Source organism: Onychostruthus taczanowskii, unplaced genomic scaffold, assembly GCF_017590055.1.
Source record: "Onychostruthus taczanowskii isolate IOZ18803 unplaced genomic scaffold, ASM1759005v1 scaffold21, whole genome shotgun sequence".
NCBI lineage: Eukaryota > Metazoa > Chordata > Aves > Passeriformes > Passeridae > Onychostruthus > Onychostruthus taczanowskii.
This window is the reverse complement of record NW_024499351.1, coordinates 5,647,586-5,670,290: the sequence shown is the minus strand read 5'-3', so window position 1 is coordinate 5,670,290 and position 22,705 is coordinate 5,647,586. Positions and strand designations below refer to the sequence as shown.

General features: G+C 42.9%; 2 protein-coding genes across 6 annotated transcripts in view; one reads left to right on the top strand and one right to left on the bottom strand.

The window, feature by feature from the left end:
- MAP3K4 (mitogen-activated protein kinase kinase kinase 4) overlaps positions 1-3,094 on the top strand; it is a 67,877-nt gene extending 64,783 nt beyond the window's left edge. For 4 of the 5 annotated variants that reach the window (XM_041404196.1, XM_041404195.1, XM_041404194.1 and 1 more), the window contains 4 exons: positions 489-611; positions 1,145-1,251; positions 1,456-1,635; positions 2,547-3,085. In XM_041404196.1, coding sequence (XP_041260130.1) covers positions 489-611; positions 1,145-1,251; positions 1,456-1,635; positions 2,547-2,567 — 431 coding nt within the window. In that variant the 3' untranslated portion in view covers positions 2,568-3,085. Of the gene's footprint in view, positions 1-488; positions 612-1,144; positions 1,252-1,455; positions 1,636-2,546 lie in introns of all 5 variants that reach the window. The other variant, XM_041404193.1, reaches the window with a different exon arrangement.
- Positions 3,095-4,291: 1,197 nt separating this feature from the next.
- The window catches only part of AGPAT4 (1-acylglycerol-3-phosphate O-acyltransferase 4), a 73,506-nt gene continuing 55,092 nt past the window's right edge, over positions 4,292-22,705 (bottom strand). Inside the window, exons 6-9 of the mRNA XM_041404478.1 lie at positions 21,263-21,365; positions 19,854-19,929; positions 14,236-14,434; positions 4,292-6,846 (exon numbers count right to left, since the gene is read on the bottom strand). Of these exons, the coding sequence (XP_041260412.1) occupies positions 6,755-6,846; positions 14,236-14,434; positions 19,854-19,929; positions 21,263-21,365 (470 nt within the window). The 3' untranslated portion in view covers positions 4,292-6,754. The remainder of the gene's footprint in view (positions 6,847-14,235; positions 14,435-19,853; positions 19,930-21,262; positions 21,366-22,705) is intronic.

Sequence of the window (22,705 nt, the reverse complement as noted above, 5' to 3'; positions counted from 1 at the left end):
GATTCCTTCCCTCATCCTGCTGGCCACACTATTTTTATTGACAAGTGTGATATCATCTGTCTTGACTCAGGAAAAACTGAAGAGATACTAGTGGGAGGGACACAGCAATGGCCTCTGCCATTGGTTTGGAAGGCAGCAGTTTCTCCTTCTGCATTTAATGCTCACAAGGAGAAGCATTGGAATTCCTGAAGGAGTCATTTCTTATAACGAGCTTGTGTGGAAAGCTGTTTAATTTGCCTGCCATGCTGCCTCTTGTTTGGTTTTTTTGTTTTGTTTTTTGTTTGAACACTTGTCAACTTCCAGTACACTTCATGTTAGCACAAACCCACCAGAACATCTTTAATGCTGTCATATTCCACACTTAATTCACAGGTAGAGATCTAAATGTGAATTCAGCTATTATCCATTGCAACTTCCAAGGCTATTGAGAAGCTCTTAATTCAGCTCTGGTTTAAACAAGTGTGTCCATATTTCCTTATGTTTCTTAGGAGCCAACATCTTTCTTACCTCATCTGGACTGATTAAACTAGGAGACTTTGGCTGCTCAGTGAAGCTGAAGAACAATACCCAGACAATGCCTGGAGAAGTGAACAGTACCTTGGGGACTGCAGGTGAGGAAGCTTGTGCTAGGCAGGTACTTGTCTACTTACCATAAAGGAAGATACCTCTGCCAGAAGTCTGGAGTAAAACCATGTGTTTCAGGGAAACTTGATTTTACCTTAGCTAGTTTTGTGCTTTACATCCAGAAGCCAAAACAGTAAGTGAATAATAATGTGAGAGTTAAAATCGTGTTTGTAACTATGGAGATGCTGGAGCACGTGTTTTCTGGGGTCGTATTCTTCTCTGCAGCCTTACTGAAACAGTACTCTTGACAAAACAGCTGCTTAATAGATTTTCAGAAAATGGCAGTCACTGAAAGCATGTACTGTAACAGCATTTTCAATATAATTTTTCAGACTGAAAGACAGTTGTGTTGAAAACATGTCAAAGAACAAGAAACCAGCAAATGGCAAAACTTAGCAAGGAAACCTGAGTATTAATAATTGGGTACTTAAAAAAGCATTTGGCTTACCCAGTCAGTCACTTGATGTATACTGTTCCTTCTGCTGTTTGAACTGATGGCATCATATATGTTGTTTCAAAGCATACATGGCTCCGGAAGTAATCACTAGAGCTAAAGGAGAAGGGCATGGACGTGCGGCAGACATCTGGAGCCTGGGCTGTGTCGTCATAGAGATGGTCACGGGCAAGGTAGGGATGTTTCATGTGCTGATGAAAAGCAAACTGTTCCCAGCAGTTTTTCTGGAAATTCTGGTCCCACTCTCAGCAGTTTGTCACACTCATGTCTGCAAGGACTGGGATGGTTTTCATTTCCTGGAGCACAGAAATACATGCTCTAGTGGGTAGCAAGTTACTCACTAAAGCTTGCACTTAGAATGCTGTCACCTGTTGCAGAGGCCTTGGCATGAATATGAGCACAACTTCCAGATCATGTATAAAGTGGGGATGGGTCATAAACCTCCTATTCCTGACAAAGTGAGTCCAGAAGGGAAAGACTTCCTTTGCCACTGCTTGGAAAGTGACCCAAAGATGAGGTGGACGGCCAGCCAGCTTCTCGATCATCCTTTTGTCAAGGTTTGTCTGATGACTTTGGCTACAAAAACTGCAGATGGGAATGGGGAACAGCTTTTAGTTGGCTTCTTTGTTCTCAGTGATGCCACGGAGGTTGGTACCATGGTGAGGGGCTGCTAGCAAATTGCTCCTGGCAGTTTTCCAGAAGCACACGTGTTGCTTTCAGCAAGCATGTGACCATAGGACGTGGTGTGCACCATGCAATAAACTTTCACTGCTGTTTTGAAATGCATTATCTTTATGTTAAAAAGACAAGTCAGGCTCCAACTCAGTGGTGGCTAATTGGATCTGAAGGGCTTTGTAGCAAAAATTCAGCAAGGACAAATGCACAGGGTTTTAGAGATAAGTGCCCCTCCATAAAAATTGAAACCACACACAAGAAGTCTCCCATTCTTCTGTGCAAAGAGCTGCTTTTAAGTTCATACTTAAAAGTTAAGGTCATACTTGAATGTTTTATCTGGCAGCTGCTGTAACAGTCTGCAGTTCTTGCATGAACTATGCTGTGATGCTTTCCTTAAGAACAGGCAAATATTCACAGCTACAAATTGAGCTGTAACTTCTTTTTTGAAGGAGTAGGAGCACAGCAATTTTTGTTGAATTCTGTCTCATTTTCCAGCATAAAGTTGATCACTTTGGTGTTCTGATTCAGTAGCAGTGTGTTTGGCATCATCACCCATTCCTCATCAGTGCAGCTGTAGCAGATCCCATCCATCAGAGGTGGACACTGCTTTAGGCACCTTAAGGATGCATGGTAACAGTGGGAATGTCAGTACTCCCGTACAAACACTTGTAATGCATTACTGTGGAATGAGCGAGAGAAAACTTCAAGGTGAAGGTGCTAAAGAAATGGATCCATTATCATCTTGCTGCAGGAGGGAAATGCTGAAGTAATTTGCCTTTTGCTTCCTTCACAGGTTTGCACAGATGAAGAATGAAGTTACTCAATCTCTGGCCTTTTCTATTCTGACAAGATTCGAATCACTACTGTATGTAATATTTACATAAAGACTGTGCTGAGAAACAGTACAAAAATTGACCTTAACGAAGACTGCACAAGTGACAGTGTCACTTCCTCTGCTGCTCCTGTACATTTTACTTGGCACATGTTGCTCATGTGACGTGTCCGCAAGTTGGAAGAAGCTGCATGTTTCAGTGAAAGTGCCATTACTACTGTATATGGACCATACCCTTTTTGTTCCTTCTCCTGTTTCTCATTTGAGTGAGAACTTGTATTGTTAATATGTAGTATTTTTGAACTCTCTAGGTTCAGAAAAATGCTGTAGTGTTATCAGGCGTTATGGACCTTGTTTTTTAATCTGTTTGAGTGCACTGACTGTGAACTTTTACTGGGGTTTTTGTTTATTTGTTTTTGGCAAGCTTCGGATTTGTTATGCACAAGGCTGATTAATGAAATTTAAAAAAAAAAAAAGGTTTTTCTCAATAAATGGTTTATTTTAGGAAATGTTGGTGAAGGGTTTTTCTTCCAAAAATAAATGTGGGACTGTGCCACATTTTAAACTTTTTTTGCAACATTGGGCTAAGACTGCTAAGCTGACCTAACTGGAACAAGCTGCTCATGTATTGCAGTAGTCAGTGTTCTGTCAAGTCGCAGGATGAGTACTGTGAGATGTTTCTTACACAAGAAGAGAAGTAAGGCTCCCCCTTTCATCACCTTCTGAGCAAAGAGGGTGATGGGCAATGCCTTTTATCTAAGGGATACCTTCCTTCTTGGATGTATGCACTGTGAACAGGGAGTGCTCTGCATGACATTTTTGTCTTCTAGAAGAGATCTGTACAAGCTGATTCTTGTGTTCTGTTTGGCAAAACCAAGAACCTGCTGTTACCTTTTGAAAACTGACTTCTGATTCTGGGCTTTCATTTCCCCACCACACCTCAGTTGCCACCAGCCTCAGAAAAGAAAGAGATTACAAGTGATTAGCAGCTGGAAGCAATAGCCTGCAATGCATGATCTAGTTGATTTTTTTTTTTTTACTTGCTATTACAAACAGGTGACTTAAAACTGTTACTTGTACACTTAAGTGCAAGTTTACATATTCCTGTTACAGCTTTAGACTTAAAACAGGTAATTTAAAACTTGCTTTTACTATTTGGTTTTATTTTGTCTTTCATCTTAATCCACAAATTCTTGATTAGTCACAGGTGTGGGGTGAGCTGTCAAGGAGGTTCCACAAAATCTGACATTTCTACCTAGAAAAGTATGAGCCTTGCTGTGCATGTCACCTGTGCAGGTATTTGCACTCTCAAAAAACAGACTGCTAAATTTAAACAGAGACTTTCCCCTTCTTTCAGTGCTCTGTTTTCAGTTGTGTGACAGGAGGTACATTGTCATCCTCAGTAAAGGCCTATGAAAGTACCGGAGGTACAAGTGTCCCCCCAGCTGGCTGTGTGCTTCACTCTGCAGTGTAACAGAAGTATCTGAGCGAGCTGTGTCCTCACTTGCCTTGCTTCAGGTGCCCTTGGACACAAACAGGAACAGCGGACAGCTCTTACAAGTCAGGATAAAGGTGACAAACTGTTACCAGTTTGTTCCTGCCAACCAAAAGAAAACTCATTCACTGCATATTAGCTTTTTATACTTTTATTTTGTATAAACAAACATTAAGACTAATTTTGTTAAGGCAGTTGTAGAACATACAGTTGCTTGTGGGGATGAGGGGCAAACACTGCTTCCTAATAACCTATGTCATCCTTTAAATACAGTGAACTGGAGAAGTTTAACTTTGGCAAGGACCATTTACCTTTCTCTGTTTGTCAGGGAGTGCTGGAAGGGCCTCAGTGGTGTGCTTGGGAGGATGGATCCAGCAGCGGCACGTTTGGCCCTCAGCCTGTTCTAAGAGTTGGTCCCAGGGACATGGGTATGAAATCATCTCTGCACTCTTTCAGAAATGTTTACTTGTTTGGTGCTTTCCTCTGGGAGAAGGGCACTGCACGCAGTTGGAGGGGAAAGGACTAAGATTCATAAGGAACGCCAAATGTCTTACTGCATGTTAAATCCATGGCTCTCAGGAAGGCAGAACAGCCTCTGTCACTCCAGGAATATGTATTTGCTGCTCAGAACTGCTCACCCACCACCCAGAGAAAAGGCCACTGGGCCTGCCAGGTAATGTTCACAGTAAAATGCTACTCTGGAGAGGCCTTTCCTTTCTCCCCTCCCACCCATTTTCCAGCTCTTGTGTACAGTGGCTTCAGGTCTGGCTTGTGACTGTGCCTGATCTTTCATTCCTACAGGATGCAATACTCAGTTTTTCACTGTTAAGAGTGTTACAGCAAATAGAATGCAGGGCACGTGCTTTATTAAACAGCACTGTAAACATTACAGTATTTTATACTCCTAGGCTCTAAAAACATCTGAGCCCATCTGACCTGCTCCTGAAAGCTTCAGAACATAGGGAATGCACGTGTACACAAGACGTGAGGCAAAAAGCCTCCCAAAGCAGTCTCTCACACTGCCTATGCCTTCCTTCATGTTGTACATGTTACTGCCTCCACTATCCTTAAACTTCACTTATTGCTCCATGCTAAAAGCACTACTTCACCTGCTTTTTAGGTTCTGCATATTAAAAAGGTGAGTTTCTAGATTATCTGATGTACTGAACAGCAAATACATATTTCAGGGAATGATTCATATTGTTGCATTAGCCTATTTCTTCTGGCCTCAGTTTTATTATATGAAAAGAACAATGTTTTTATACCAGCTGCTGGAGTAGGACTACTCACTTTCTTCACTAAAGGCCATCATGGCTTAGCTCTATGCCGAGTGAATATGGGCTGTCTTTGAAAGTGTCAATCACAACCTCCACTGCTCAGTGTCAGGATCTGTAGACTTTAAAAAATTGGGATTTTTTTTTCCAATCATATTTGCTGTTAGTTAATGTCCCCTCCTTTCCTTTTTTCCCCCCTGCTTTAAACAAGTTATTTCTAGTAACCTGCAGATCCTTAACTCTAACATTAAAAACTGGAGGCAGCTGTCCTGAGAGCAGTACCAGGAATGTCAGAGCCACCCCCTTTCCTCAGAGCTTCATTCTAGTTTCTTTTAATTCAGAAGGGTGTCAAATCAAGACAGACATAAATCAGCCACACCCACTGTCCTAGGTTTCTCTCCTAGTTCCCCCTCCTCCCCAGAAGAAAATAATTTACTACTACTTCAGGCTGACTGTTATGAGGCACCAAGTAAACTAATTTATCAGAAAAGACAGACAAGCAGGTAAATTAGGATCACAATAGTCTGGGTATGGGGCATACGTTGTAATGCATACTTGGCATTATTTCACTACACCATGCCCAGTTATTTTCTTCCCAAAATTGTTAGGATGGACTGGAATTTTAAGTAACATTTAGAGCCAAAAGGAATTTTACTACTTCAAGTTTTCCAAACTAAAAATGACATTTACTCTGAAGAATGACAGGTTTCAGCTATCCCTCAGATATATGGCCTGGGGAAAGAGAGGGCAGTGGGTAACTTAGCTCTGCTCAGGCCACAAGGCCAAATTCTGATTCAGGCTCTGCTACTGCCAGGCTCCAATGTCTGCATGTCCAGGCAGGGTCTGGCTGAAGTTTTGAAGGGCCCATGTAGTGCACACTGTGGGAATAAGTTGTGGATGTACAAAAACTCTACAGTAGTTCTGCCAGTTCAGCAGAGCTGCTTCAGTCCAATACTGCTATAACCAAGCACAGCATCCCGCTGTACTGTGTTTAAACACTGACAGATTATGGTTGTTAAACTGTGTGAGCTACACAACTATCAAGTTTAATCATTTTGTAACAACCTTCTGACATTAAAGCTTGCACCTCTGGTTAGTTTCCAGGTAGAGTCTCTTCATACAAGCACGCTGGAATTTGTTTTCTTCAAAACTTAAGACACTTCATAGGAAAACAAACCAACCACACACGTGCAAACCTGTTGTTGTGAGTATACGAAGGAGTGCATCCTTCCAGCATTGTCATCCAGTCCAAACCCCAGTGAAAAACAACAGGAGCACAAATTCAGATATGCATGGCAATTACTCATCCTCCGATCTCACTTGAAGGACCGTGATACGCACTTAAAGAGTTTTCAGCAGTTGTATTTGTTCCCTTGGGATTGAAGCAGTCTCTGAAGGTGCTACTTTTGTTTCTGCTTGCTGTCATTGTTGCCATAGGTGGAGCCCTTGTTAATTTCTGTAACCCCGATCATCCATCTGACACCAACAGAAGCTGCAAAACAAACACAGTTAAAGGTGCTTAAGGCATGGCCTGAAAATCTGTACTGGTGTAGCAGCATCATGAAAGAAACCTTGGATGAAAGGTGCAGCAGATGCTCCCACACCTCCACATCAGCTTATTTGCCTATGGCATCTCATGAAGGAAGAGCCTCAGGCTGGACACATCCCCTCCCATCAACAGGGAAGAGGCTACAAGGAGCCAGGATGGGTGTGAGAGGCACAGGCATGCACAGCCCTGCATGCCAGGGGAAGGGAATTCTGCTGGCTTTTAACAGCCCCACGTCTGAAAGAGCACAAGCAAGCGCAAGGGAACTTCAGATCTTGATTAAAAAAAAAAGTAAGTTGTGGTATTTGTTAATGGTAGCTCATGAAAAAATCCATTACAAGAAAACAGGTTAATTTAAAAGACTTTTATAGATGATTCAGTGGTAATAATTTACCATGTGCAAGGATTATTTATTTATCTGTAGCACTTAAAGTGACTAAGTTGAATGCAACTTAACCTAAACCCCTTCCCTCACACTTTTGGTTTCTCTGTAAAGGGGCTCAGCTGCCCAAAATCTATTATTCCTCAAGCTTCTGCTCAGCTACTCTACACGTTCAGAACTGCCACACTTCTTTCAGGCCTAAACCTATTAGGAAGTCACAAACATCTTCCTTCTGCTCAGAATGCTTTCCAAAAAAAAAAGGAAGCCAAACCAAACAAACCTAAGAAAGCCACAAACCTCCCCTAAGCCTCCAAATGCCACTGTTTTTCTGACTGATGGTGACAGTAAGGTGAAGTGCTCTAGATGTCTCATTCCCATCAGTCTTTACTTCTCTAAGATGACTGGACAAATTCTCACCAGCCAAAAGACTTTATGGTTAAGTCAGTGCCTGAGATCACCAAGAGAGTCCAGAGGTTTCATCCCACTCCCAGGCATCCCTTGTGAACCGCAGGGCTGATCCAAGGCCGCGTCCTGGCATTTGCTGCTCTTCAGCACTGGAAGGGGAGGGGGCTGGCAGCTGGCAAACAGTGCTGCCCTGTGCTTTTCCAGCTGCTACTCGGCACAACAACAGGGGCCACAAAGAGGCATCACTACAGACTCCTGCTGTGCAGTCTGACAGTAAATTGGCAGTTTTAGAGTGCAAGTGGTAACTGGATGCCAGGGATGAGTCACGTGTGATGTGACAGCATGGCTGGACACTGGGAAGCTGGTCTGCCCATGGGGCTGCCCTCAGGCCTTGTGGATGCCAGGAAAGCAGGGCTCTCTCACAGGCAGAGCTGTGCAGTGAACAGTCCAGAAAGGGAGCTGGCTCTGAGGGCACTCACTGTCACACTCCACTGTCAGTCTGTGAACAGAAACACAGGCCACTGAGACAAGCAAAGGGCTTCACTCTCATACACAGACAAGAAAGGAAGAAAACCATCTCTGACATTTAACTGACCATGGGCTGGGCAACACAAGAGAAAGATCCAACGTCTAGCCTGCAGTCTGGGATCATAACATAACAGCAAGCATGAAATCATTAAGATTTTAAACCACAAGGGATAGAAACAGCATCTGGAGATGGACACAGTATATAAATAAGAACAGCTGTTACAGCAGCCACACACCATACTGGGGATTTCATCCAGTTCCAAGAATGCCTGGACACAAAAAACAACTAGTTCAGCAGTTCAGATGTCCTTTTTTGTCCTTTGCTCCCTGGCAGAAGCTGCCACTGCCTTCTATCCCCATTTCACCCTGTAGCCCTCAGCATCCTGGGGAAGGTGGGGTGCAAGGAGAAGAGGACTGCCCATGTTTTGCCAAGCGTGTGGAAGCAGAGTGGGTAAGGCCGGGCTGCCTCACTGGTGTGTCCCTGCACTGCCTCCTCACCACAGCTCTCCTGGAGCCTCAGTGCACACCTGAGAGATACCTTCACATTTCAGGATTTATTCACTCCTTGTTTTACACACAGCTGTAGTAAGGGGGACTTCAGGCTTTTTACTTCAAGAAAGGGAAGAAAGGGAGATCAAGCAGTAACTAATCAGCAGTGCCTAACTTCATAGTTGTGAGGGCTTAAAACCACCCTGAGAAGTGCTTGAGAGAAGTTACTGGCTGAAGCATCCTTGTACTACTCCACAGCAAGCTGAGTAACTGAGCTCCTGCATCTTTGTGCCCACCACTACTCAGCATCCTAAAGATGCAGGAGGTTGTTGAGGACCGGCTCTGCCTGCTCGAGTGCTGGGGCTCAGGGAGGGCTGAGCTGACACAGTCAAGAGAGCCAGGAGTGTAATCTTTCTTGGAACACATTTTAGCTCCAAGAAAATCACCACCTCCACATGTAGTATCTCATCCCTCAGCAAAACCTTAGCTGAAAGGATTTCCACCTTTTCTCTTACAACTCAGGATTTTTTTCTCATCTGTCGCCCTGCCTTTATACTACACAGCAAGTGCTATAAGCAGCACAGCAGGCAATAAAAATACAGGGGCATAAAAATTTCCCACATCTAGTTTGCACTTGAGTTATATAGGTTATGCACTGAAATTGAGATTTGTACTAAAGACTGTATGAATTGTAGACATTTCCATTGAGGGCCTATCCTACATACTATGAAGGAGAAGAAACAACCAACACACTCACATAAAAAAGTAAACAACCCACCCCAAATCCCCCAATTTCTAGGCACCAGGCTGAAAGACCAGATTATCTGGCAGGTCCACCAAAAGGCAGAATCTACACAGGCATGATCCTGCACTAGGTTTATATACTGTTTGTATTCTGTTGTAAAACTTATTGCAACCCCGCTGGCTTGTCCTCTCCTCACCTTGCATTCACGTCAGCCTGCAGGCATTGCCAGCCTCGCTGCCCAGGTCTGCAGTGTGATCCCAGCCACACAGTGCACAGCCCACACACAGCAGCTCCCATGGAATCCCAGCAGGCTCATCACTACTGCACTCGCTTCAGAGGGAACACTTCTCTCCCCTAGAATGGAAATGTAGCTGCTGGCCCTGTGCCATCAGCCCAGATGCCACCGTGCTTTTAGCATTAAACACGGAATAGCTGCTGCTCCCTTTAAAAACCCTCTCATCTTTTGCATACATTCCCCTTTTAACTGCTCTTGACAGCTTTACAATAAATTACTTCTAGAGCATGAAGGGTGGGTGTCCTCCTCAACACAAGTTATCAAAACATGAAAGACAACCCAACATTTGGTTCTTTGAAGCCAAATGAGACTGGGGAAGCAGGAGGAGGAGAAAAAAAAGAAGCTGCTGTCAAATACAGATACTGACATTTGACAGATGTGCCTACTGCTTCAGCACCAAAATATCAACACCAAGTTTTAAACAGTTGTTGGGAGCTAAGTACCTAAATCTCCAGCCATGTGTCCTGTGAAACTAAAGCTGGTTTTCAAAACACTTTTGTCCCTCAAACTACTTGAGCATTTATCCTCTGGAGCAGCAACTGCTTTGTATTGATTCAAGTAGTTTCACAAAGGGCTCCCAGTCCCAGAGCAGTAGTAAGGTACGAGCACAGTGGGATGATTTTTGGGAGTATAAACAGCCAAACTGCTGCATAGCAAAGCATGAGGGGACAGCATTCACAGTATAAACAAATGTCATTTATTTAGGGCTGAAAGAGTTTGAGCTGAACCAAGCAGAGCTGTACATTCATGGGTTATTCATTCTTAGATCTCAGAGTTAGGGTCTGAGCGATTACCAGCCTTCCACTCCAGCTCAAGTGGAGCACTTATCTAAGAGCTCTTTCCACCTGGACAGCCAGTCACTTACAAGCCAGTCAGTGTTTCTCTCGAGAGCAAAATAAGCAGAAGCTATCCAAAGTCTCTATGCAGAAACTATCCAAAATAACAATCTAGAAACAATGCAGAGGGTACCAGGTGAAAGGACCTCCTAGTTAATCTGCTCTATCACAAAAGGTTTATTTTGTGCTTATCTGCACCTGCTGTATCAGGTACTGAAACCCACCCTTAAAACCAGCAATCTATTATAATGGGCTGTTAGGGATTCTGGAGTATCAGGTGAGCTGTCAAAGTGCCACAGAAAAAAACCAAACCCCTACCTGTGTGCTTCAGCTACAAACGGTGAGAAAAGATCTGCTAGGAGCAATGGGAAGAGCTGATTTTCTCATCTGATAAATCCCTCCACTCAAATCCCTCCAGTCTGCAGAAAAACCTTCCTTTTACATTGTGAAGCCACCAGGTACCAATTACCACTCCCACTGTAAGGACAGCAAACACAGTCCTCCCTGCTTTGCTACGCTCTGGCTGTGCTGGCCAGACAGTTCCAGCTGCCACCACGAGCCACAGCCTCCAAGCTGCGTCTGTGTCCATGCTCTGCTGTCTCCCAGCCACTGCAGGGGTCACTTTGGAGCCCTTGCCTGAAGCTGGGGAAATTAAACTGCAGAATAAAATGCTGGCTCCTCCTCTGTCAATAGATGGCTGCACCACATCCAGAACATTCATGCCCAGAGATCCCCCCTTAGGATACAGGACACAGTTAGGGGAGAATGGCCTCGCTACAGAAACTCAGCTGTTGGCTACAAAAGTCAGTGTGACAGCTTGGGATGAGGTTTTTTCCTGCTTCCACAGAAAGAGTCCAATTATTCCCAACTAGCAATAAAGGTGGTTTTAAAGGAATATGGCAAAACAGAAACAGACTGTAACATACTCAGGTAACTGTTGCTCTTTTGGCACATAATGACACATCCGGTTTTAAGAGACCAGGACAAACCAGCTCTGTGTTTTGCTTGGTTTGACTAATGGCTGAGCTTTCTTCCACTCCCATGGATTCTCTTCCCTCCACAGCTTCACAGCGGCTGCTCTCTGCTCATAAGTGACATCATCCTTCTCATTCCTGCTCATCAGCAAAAGGTGGCTGAGTCTGATCAGGCAGCAGCCTCTACCACGGCTCCTCCAGTGCAGGGCAAACCCCAGGCAAGTGCAGGCACTGTGGGATTGGTCACACCAGGAGTGGGAATGAGAACGGGGCACAGAGGTGCTGCAGAGCCAGCAGAGGGCTGCAAGCTGCACCAGGCCACAGGCAGGACAGGTGTGGATGGGGCAGCAATGCACATCACACACCCTCAAGGTGTTCTCTGCTGGGCTTTGGCAGCCTGGGAGCTCACACCCAGTGCTGCTGTGGCCTTCTGACAGATCCAGTCAAGAGATGACTCAGAACAGCCTGCTTACTATCCTTTCCTTGTGGCTAGAAGCATAAGAAAGGTAAGTGGGGAACAAGAAAAGAGGAAAGAAATGAAAAGAAGGTTGTTCTTGCTGTCTATTCTTGGTAGCATCATTTTTTCCTTTACAGGTTCTTTCTTTCACTTCTTAATAAAGATGTGACCTAGGTCACTAATGGCAAGATTGTATTAGGCTTAGGGTGCAGGGTGAGGGGTGTGGTGTAACTCAGCTAAATTACAAAGGGCTAAATCCAAAACCATCACAAATGCTACAGATTCAAGCAGTAAAGCAGTCAGCCGGGAGGTTAAACTCCAGAAACCCTGAATAATGGTGTGAGGCTCCCTGTGGAGGGGACACAAGGCATGAAGCACTTTGAAATGGCACCCAGCCAAATAGTCTGCTGAGTGGAGAAACTGAATTAAGAGAAAAATGCTGAAGGAAAGATGAAAATTCAAACCATTTTGCAGTAGCTACGCTTCAGTGCACCATTAGGCCATGGTTCCACAACCCAGCACCAAACAGACTGCACCAGCATTTCTTCCAAAGGCAGAACAAATGTCCTCCTGAGCAAATCATCAGGCAGTAGCATTTACAATGGTGTCACACCTCATCCCACCCTCTGCTCTTTAGCCACTTTGCAAAGGAGCACAGGGGAGGCTGATTCACCTTTCTCTGCAAGTGACAGGGATTTGAACCCATCAGCTCCCATTCCTGGCACACCCCAACCACAGTGCTCACTCTGCACTCCCATCCTCTTCACCAGTCAGAGAAGGGGAAGGGGGTACTGCTTGTGACTTCCAACAAGCAAGGTGGGTGGAAAAAAGAGGCTTTTAAGTTGTAGTTGCTGCCCTGAGGAATTCTTAGATGTCTTACACAAAGCATTTCCAGGGTAACAAGCACCAACAATGTCTCCAGATGCAGAGAAGAGCTCAGGATCCCCTTCTTTTTTCCTCTACCCTGCCCACTTAATGTATCAACTATTATGCTGAATCTTGCACTTGCTTGTTTTCCTTCCTCTGGCTCCAAGCATCATGAAGGAAATTTCCTGCCTGCATGCACACACACACACAAATTGTTCCTTCTCCAATTACCTCTATAAGAAGCATCAACAGGAGTCTAATACAGCATTTGTTTTGGTGGGCAGTTTCTGAAAAAAAAATATTGTGTGCCGACCACATCAAACTCTTCACAGATGCTAAAAGGATGTTAGCTAACCTTGATCAATCTAGCTCAAGAGAATGAGAATGCAAAGAATTATTTCGTGCTAGGAACAATTTCCTGGGTAGAGAGGAAAGATTCACTTCTGAGACAAGAAGATGCTCCACATTTTCTTATCTCCTCTGTATTGCTATTCTGGACATGGCTTTTAAGTCAGCTCTATATCCAAGTTCTCTCAGAGCCAGGAAGATTGTGAAGTTCTGTTTCTTTTTCCAAGGTTGTTTGTAATATACACAGATGTCAAGGTGATGCAGTAATGAATACCTGTGATGGTCAGTGCAGTAACAGACAGTATTTGCTTTAGAAATGTGTGGCTTATTCTGGAAGGGAACTTTTTCTTCAAACCAGCACTCAATCACAGACAACCAGATATGATGCAATTTGCTAAACTGACCTGGTTCCTGCTTCCATGAAGAACATCAAATAAGATCTCACTCCCTTTTCTTTGGGCCAGATCCTTGTTTTGTTTTCCTTCCTTGTTTTAAATATCATACTAGTTGAAATATGAACCAAGGCAGATTCCTACAGGAACTGTAGGAATCACCTGTGACAGTCCATGCCCTCTGCTACATAAATCAGAGTAGATGGCCAAAACAGGCTGTGCTTAAATAATGAATTAATGGATTACCAGTGCATGACACATCAGACTATGATTAGACAAAAGCATCCTCAAAGGAATAAATTATCCTTGTGCCTCTCTTCTAAACGTTTTAAGTAGAACATAGCAACACACAACACAAGGAAAGAAAGCCTTTTGTAGGCAACCCACTGAAAAGTCACTGTTTGAATTGTACAGAAACAGCAAATTTTGTATGCAGCTCTTACAAAAAATAGTACAACCATTAAAAAAAAAAATAGAATATTTTTAACCTAGTCAGGCTAGAGTGGTCATATTAGATGGGTTGTTGAATTCACAAGTCATCTTTATATTTAGCAAATCTCAGTAAATCCTATTGGACAGTTACACTGTAAGTAATCTTTTTGTATCAGAAAACTTACCTATTACAATGACAAATGCAAAACTAGCCAGTGTCAGTGATGATCCACTGTTGATCATGTTGATGAGCAGCTGGAACAAAGGATATAGCAGCAATAAGGCCCAGAAAAGCCAGTTCAAAAGTGTCCATGGTCGGCGGGGTGGTATTGTAGGGACTGCTGGGTAGGTTCCTGTGCGGTAATATTCTTCCTGGAAGGCATCCTAGCACAACAAAGAGGGCAACAATTAAATCCCCATCTGCCAACAAAACTAGCCAATTTTGCCTTTGATGTTCCTCCTTCTGGAGGGCTTGTAACCACAGGGGAAGATCAAAGACCAGCTGATGGCTGGAAAGCTTGTACTTTGAAGTCAATGAACACAGAGTCAAAAAAAAAAAAAAAAAAAAAAAAAGAAAACAGAAAAGAAAGGGGGAGCATACACTGATGAATTTACACTGATGTGTAAATACTTTCTCCTACACACAGCAGCCTGAAAAGTGCCATATCTGGAGAGTACAGCAGCCTAGGAAAACAGGAAGTATGATGGGATATTCACTCCTGCAGCAAGGCAGACAACACTGCTGAACCTCCTGCAATAGCCACAGCCCCTGCCCAAGCACTGCAGGCAAGCCAGGGAAGTGTCTGGGCTCCATACTCAGCAGTGTCCTCTGTTCCCTCTTGTTTTCTCCAACTGTTGCTCTCAAACAGCACCCACAAACCTGTCAGAAAAGGTGACCAGGCATCATTTTGTCCCACACTCCGAAAAACACCAGCCCCTCCTGCCTTTGTACCATGGATGTAGTCTTCTTCACCTTTTTTTCCATGATGCTTGTGGTGGGAAGTTTGGTGCTGAACCTCCCTAGAGGCACTTTAGTGTGTAAACAGCACAAAATCTCTCACTGGCTTTGAGCAAATGATTTGACCTTTAAGTATAATACAAGGAGGATAATGGGGTGGGGTTGTTTTTTTTCTGTTTTGTAGCATCTGTTTTTAAAGCACAGGAGACTTTGAATTCATTACCTTCCTCTATAGCCCACATGGGTGAGTAGCACTGCCTTTACTGATCTCACCAACCCAAGATATCAGAAGAGGAAAAAACCCCTCCCTCCTTGTTAAAAGCGAAGATTATTAACCCGTTGTCTATTAATCTCTGTTATCACCAAAAAACTGGTTGATTAATGAAGTCAGCATTAGACTGACATAAAAAAATTAGTTTCATCAGAATGAAATATGATATTTCTTTAATGAAAGGATTTTTGGTTTCTAAAACTTCTAGGAAAGCCAAGACAAATCAACCAAAAGACTATTTTTTCTACTATGCTATGATTTTACATAGCATAGTAGAAAAAATACTGTGTACATAGTACACAGTAGATAGTTTACAGCAGAAAAAATACATAGTGTAGTCAGCTTACACAAGCTGACACAAACAATTCTTTACTTACTTGATAGCAACTTCAGCAATTACAAGCTGTTACCACTTTATCTACTTCAAAATGAACACTCAGCTTTTAAGGGATTATGCACTAATTAAAGCACTGTACTCTCTTTATTGAGATGACAAAAATTGTAAGTGTTTTACTCATGTGAGCTGGATTGTAGTGGGATCACTGTGCCAACTACTGAGCCATCTTCAACAGAGTTCACAGCGTATGAAGTTTTCTTCACAGTGTAGTGAGGACTGCTTTAGAACACAGAGCTACTCCTCAGCAGAAAACTGAACTTGCTACATACAACTAGGTTTCCAGCTACTGGCATTAACCAGGAATGTGAAGAATTCCCGACTATTGCTGGCATTGCCATTAGAGGGCCTGCTACTACAGGCAGCAGGACAGGCTCATTGAAACCCGCACAGCAGGGTTTTCTTTGCTGGCTCTCCAGGCTTGAGGGGCAGCAAAACCACTGACCACACCTCGCTGAGAGACTTGAGACAGATGGAAAATACAAAAGGCAAAACGATGTCAAGGCCAACAGCACCACCACGTTTCCCACTGTTGTGGGGAGCAGCTCTTCAGTTATGATTTCTTACCCTTAAAAACATTCATTCACTTGCAAAGGCATCTCTGGGTTCATCTGTCTTGAAGGCTTTTGCGAGTGAGCCTATGATAGCCAGCAACAAGACAGACTTTAAATAGATTATCCACCTCACCACTGCCCAAAATCACCTTATTCACATGAGGTTCCTTTCATTCCTCTGCCTACAGAGCTTCTTTTCAGTCTGTAATAAATTCCATCCACGCAGGTATCACATTCCAGCATGGAAACGTGCTCCCTCTATTGCCCCCACCACATTTTAGTTACTTCAGACAGTGAGGGGGACAGGTAATGCAGTGAGGGAAAATCAGGGAACATCCATCTCCTTGTGAGAGGCTAACTGGATTCCTCCTCCCCGTTCCCACCAGGAGGTCTGACAGCACAGGTATGCTGCTGCCCCTTCCTTAGGAAGCCCACAAAGAATGAGGATCCAAAAATATATTCTTTGTTCCCAAACACTGGAGTTCTGTACACCTCTCCTCTTCAGTTAGGCTTTGCTGATTCCCTAGGATATTTCTGTATATATTTTCAGGCCTCCTTTTCCAAGCTTTTACAAGCAAGAAGAATTAGAAGCTTGCTCTCTTTTTAATGAAAATTAAGATTCTCAAGCAAAACTTGTACTTCAGCCACTGAGGCTATAAGGAGGTAAAAATGAAAACAAACAAGAAAGGACCAGCAGAGTTGTGACTATTAAATATTACCTCTTCAGACCTGGCAAACAGATCCTCAACCCAGTCCTTGTTAAAATCAAAGGGAGCCTTTCTAGCAATGGCAGTTTAAAAAAAAAAAAAAAGAAATAAAAAGAGAAGACAATGTGCAACCCAAATTGAACTTCTGTCATAATTTGGAAGTAACTGATACACTGCTGGCCATATGTGGAAGGACAATCTACCCCTGGTGAGGAAGAAGCATGTGGAGATGGTACCTACTGTAAGCCTGGAAAAGGAAGGAGAACAGTGTTTGGTTTAGAGCAGCAGCACAATGCCACTGTTTATCTGACAGGACTCTGTTCAAATGCATTTGTAGCAGTGACTAAGCCAAAAAATGAGTTGACAAGTAGCAAGAACATCAACACACCAGGCTCCCACAGAGAAGTATCTCAGACTGAGGTACATGTAGGTGAGATCAGACAAGGAGGTAAAAAACAATGGAATGAGCTTTTCTCTAAGACTCTCATTCCTTTACTAATGTCAATATGGGGAAATAAATAAACAATAATAAAATGTCCAGTAACTGCTGATTTCATTACTCATTCCTACAGCTCTGCAGTCCTGATCATCATGAGTGCACAGGCCTTGACCTCAGTACCTGTGGCACTCTCCAGCCACTAAATCATGCTACTACAGCATAATTCAGCACACTGTGAGTCTTGAGAAACTACTGCAAAATTATTAACCTTATTGAAAATAAGCAACAGCACAGGGAACCATAATAGTGTGTTAAAATAGGGTCTCTGCTTTCCAGTAGCATGCACAGGTTGTCTTACTTTTAAAACAGCAAGTCAAGTGCTGCAACCAAAATAGACAAAGCAGGGGATGAGTGTGTATCTTGCAATGAATTACTGCCCTCTGAATAACAATTTTTTACATTACATAACAAATATTTTCTGACTCTGAAGATGACCTGAAACAGAATTTATTTTTGGAAACAGCACCTGGGTGGCACCGCTGTTTGTTATCTGACCTAAGAGACTATTATCTTTTTAAGATGCAGGGCAGAATGGTAAAAAAAATACTATTTTTACCCTGCAGGCGGGCTTTCATCATCTCAGAACTCTGGAAGAAGTTGTCCCTGCTCTATATTCTGCCAGTCTGATTTTACAAAGACAAGGGCTTCAGTAAACCAGGAATGACTGCAATGAAGTAAGTTTCACTAAAGTAAAAGAGCTGGAGAAAGAGAAACATGCTGCCTTCAGAGAAAAACTAAAATCATCACTGAAAATCCCAAACCCAAACAAACAAACAAACAGCTCCCCCAAGCCTTAATCAAAAACATTTACATTAACAAAAAAAGGTTTTAGTGGAATGGAAAACTGAACACAGCATAATTCACTCCTGGATGCAAAACTTCACTCCTATACTTAAATAGGAAACCAGAGACTTAACCAACCAGCAAATGAAGTTGTCATGAACAACAGATATGAAGAATACTGTGATACATTGTACAATATAATATTATGAAGGATAGATGTACACTCTGCACTATAAGCAACTGAGTGTTTGCCAAAGAGGGAAAACCAGAAAAATCTTGGAGTGAATTACTGCAACTATGCAACAAAGGATCGAGGAAAACAATCACCACATTCACACTTGTCTTGCAAACGTCTGAACAGTTCTCAGGGACATGAAACAGGGCTACAAAGTCATAGCAGCAGAAAGTGGACTTCTGCACTGCTGAGCAAAAGGACCAGTCACATGCACATGGGCCGTGGGTAACAGCCTGCTTTCCTGCAAAGGTGCTGAGGGCTGTGCCTCAATCAGGTGCAAGGGGCACAAACTCTGACAAGGGGGATCAGAGGCAAAGGGAGCAGACCTACAAGTGAGGTCTCAAGACACATTTACTTTCCACATTCCTGTAAGCAAGCTGCTTAGAAGAGCTATGAATTACAGCAGAAACAGTCATGGTTTGAAACTGAGAAGTGCCAGGGCACTGTCGATACAGAAATGCTAATGTGGTATCCTGGGAAGAGCACGACAAATGGCACAGCACAGTTCTGCTGTCCCAGTGAGAGGAAACTAGAGCACAGCTATATTCCATAATTTCTAAATCCCAAGCACTGCTGCATTCCAGTCTGAATACATAACTTTGATCAAGGTATGGAAGAAAAGTGAGCTGCCAGGCCCTCATGCCGTGCATACCTATGACTCCCACTGACTGAAATGGGAGTGCTGCGTGCATTCAAAAAGCACATCTCCCAGCAACTATCTTCAACATCCATAAAAACAGCCCAGAAGAAACAGATTCTGAAAGATGAAGGATTCATATGAAAGCATTTGCAAAGAAAAAAAAGGAAAAAACCCCAAACCACTGGGCATCTACAAACACAATCGTTATTATTCTCTCTCCATCCTATGAAATTAGGAATCTTAAATGCATGCCTTCTAAACCCACAGTGTGAAAACAATTTATCAGCCTGTTCTTTTAATGCTGGATGTTTGCCTTGGTAACAAAGGCAGGATAAAACAAAGTACAAAAATTTTAATACACTAAAGAATATATCTTATTTAGCCCACAAATTGCTTCTTGATTTAGAAGGTGTCTTCTAGGAGAAAGGGTTCTTTCTGCCAATAAGAAGGCAGTAAGACAATTTCGATTTTTGTATCCTTATGCAACTTTCTGAAGAAGAGGCTTAAAACTGCACAAGAAAGGTTTGTTTAAACTTTCTTCTTGTTGCTCTATGTACAAAACAAAAGCAATCATGACTGGCAGCACAGGATCTAGTCTGTATGTAAAGAAACAGAGCACTTACCCTGAAAGCCAAACAAACCAACTCACCCCAAACCTCCAAATTAGGACACTACACATGCACACTGTGTAAAGGTTTACTAGCACTATAAATAACTCAGCACTAGTGGCTCACAAGTGCTGTCTTGACAAAAAAATCCAACCTTTTCTTGATATAGTTTGTGGAGCCAGGTAGAACATTCCTGCTCATCTTCTGGGACATCCTCTAGTGGAATCCGCCTGCCAATGGTAAAAAACAGAAATTGAAGAATATTAAATACTTTAACTTTCATGAATAGGACTTGCATTATACAGACAGATTATCTGACAGGAGACTCATCACATTTTCTACCTTTTTTTATCTTGTGCAAGATCTACAGCACTTCAACAAGCAATTATGAAGAGATTTTGAAGAAATCCGTAACAGTCCCTAAGTAATTGCCAAAACAAATTTAGCCACCAGGTCTACCCTGCCTGTAACAGCTTTTCAGGATGGATAAGCAGCTACCCTGAGCTGTGAAAAGCAATTTCCATGCCAGACTGACTTGCAGCAAGCTGGAACAGTGCAAAGGGAGACACAGCAAGAGGAAAGCCTCTGTCCTGTTGGAGCTGACATCCACAGGCAGGGCTCTGGGAATGCCATCCAGCCAGGCTGTGTACACCAAACAGAGGACACCAGCCTGAGCTACCACGTGGGAAGAGGAATCAAGAGAAACTTTCCTTTTACCCTAGGACAAAAACAGCTCTGAAAAAAATACTTTTTCAAACAGGCAGAAAAGGAGAAATAGAAAGAAAAGGTCACCCTATTCCACTTCATATTTCTATCCAGGATAAAGTAACCAGACCAGCTCGCTGGTCCACGATAGCTCTTAAGGGGTTATGATGAACTCCTGATCACTTACAGCATCACTTTTAGGCTCCTGTGCTCCAACTCTACATCATCACATGCCCTGAGTGCCTGTAGCACAGGTGCTGCTGGTAGAACCTCACCTGGGAATTGGCTCTTTCCCATAAAGATCATGGGAAGCCATTAGGGTATTCGTAATTTATAGAAACCTTAATGAAAAGGAACACAGGTAATGTTTTTTTTTCATTAAACAACCCCCTTCTAGGGGTTGGGAGGGCACAGCTGTCAAATACATCAACAGCAACACCACCACGTGGGACAGCTCTGAGCCTGACCCCCACAAGGAATGGAACTATCTCTGGAACTCCTGTGCCAGAGACAGGTATAAAGCAACTCCACCTGAACACTTAGATTGGGTTTGGTATTCTGCCCAAGTGAGTGAAAAGAGGCCCCAGTGCTGCTGCTGAGCTAACAGACACACAAGTGAGTAAAAAATAATAAACAAAAAGTTCTGTAGACATTTATGGGCTCCTCACATAGTTATAATCACAGAACTTTACCAGAAACATTACCCAACCCATATGAATTTTTATCTGAAGTTCTGTGAAGCCAGGTTGGTAGAGAACTGCTTTTCTTTTATCCACTTGAAAACATTCCCTTATTTGACCAAGTGTGATTTCAAGTACATACTCCTGCTTAAAAGGAATTAAAATATGGATTACTTACCTTACATATAAATCTGCATGATATTTCTTTCCATTTAGAACTCCCAGCAATGTTGGATTTTCATTATTTCTAAAATTAAGGGTAGAATCATAGACTGCAGAAACTACAAGAAGAAAAACAAGTTATGTGTTTACTTAGCAATACAATGGAAATAAGTATTTCTCTCTCAAACAAAAAGAATATTTAAGTAAGTCATCAGCAATAGCACCACAGTTTGAGCTGTCACCAAGGTAAAAATGACAATGGAATATTCAACATGCAGGTTTTCAGAAGCCAAATAACCAGTGACTCTTTCAGGAACCTCATCAGCAGAATGGAAAGGTTTGCTCTCCATCCACCCTTGCCTCCTTCCTCATCAGGTGCAGTATGACAGCTTCTGACAGCATACACCTAGGACTTCCTAAGAGTCAAAGGGTTGCAGAACTGTTACCTTTTTCAGCTCACTGGGAGTCAACAACTGCCCCCTAAATCTGAGGAAACAACTAGGCAGATACACATTTTATAAACAATGAACAAAATATACCCTTTGACTAAGAACAGGTAAAGTTTGTGTGTGAGAGACCTCCTGCAGCAGGAGGGCTTAATGCAGCCACAAATGGCCCCAGGTTCATGGCCATTGTTTGGCAACTCAGGCAAAGACAGAGAGAGAAGGACACACCACATCTTGTGTGAACTGGCTGCTGCTATGAAGAAATGCAGATGTGAGGAACAGAACATGGCAGTTCTGCTGAACAAAACTGCAGCCAAACGTCCAGCACGGAGAAAACTGTGCAGCTCAGGACTGGGTAGAAACAGTAAAACCATTTGCAAAGGCTGATGGCAGATAAACTAAAAGAGCAGTAACAAGCAGTTGCTACAGAAAAAGTATTCACTGTTTAGAACCACATGAAGTGCTGCAAAAAAGTTTATCTGAACACACCCTTAGATGCACTGTTTTCCTGATGTCACAAAATTACCAGAGAATGATTCATTTTCCCGACACTGAATCAGTTGTGCATCATGGTATGAACTCTAAACACAAAGACAGCAAAAAAACTTTCCTATTTTTTTGTCACAAATGTGACTAAGAAGCATTTTCATGTGTAGCTTGTTGTATTTCAGGCTTTCTGCTCTAGAGTTTTGCAATAATTAATAAGAATGCATGTGGTGAACCTTTATTGTGAAACCTTTTGACCCACCTAAGAAACAGGACAGATTTGCTCTTGGTTTTGAAACCTCTCTAGCTATGAGAGATAACTATGGTTTGGTCTCAGCATTCAGCTCCCAGACACTCACCACATCATTTGTTACTGCAAAACTGAATTCACAGTGAAGCCTGGCTTCAGTGCTGAAAGTAAATCCTGAAAACAAAGGCCAAGCCCCTGTCAGTGCAAAATGACCCCTCACTAACAACTCCATTCTTTTCCTACTACAGTTGGGTTCTTAGCCCAAACTCAAAACTAA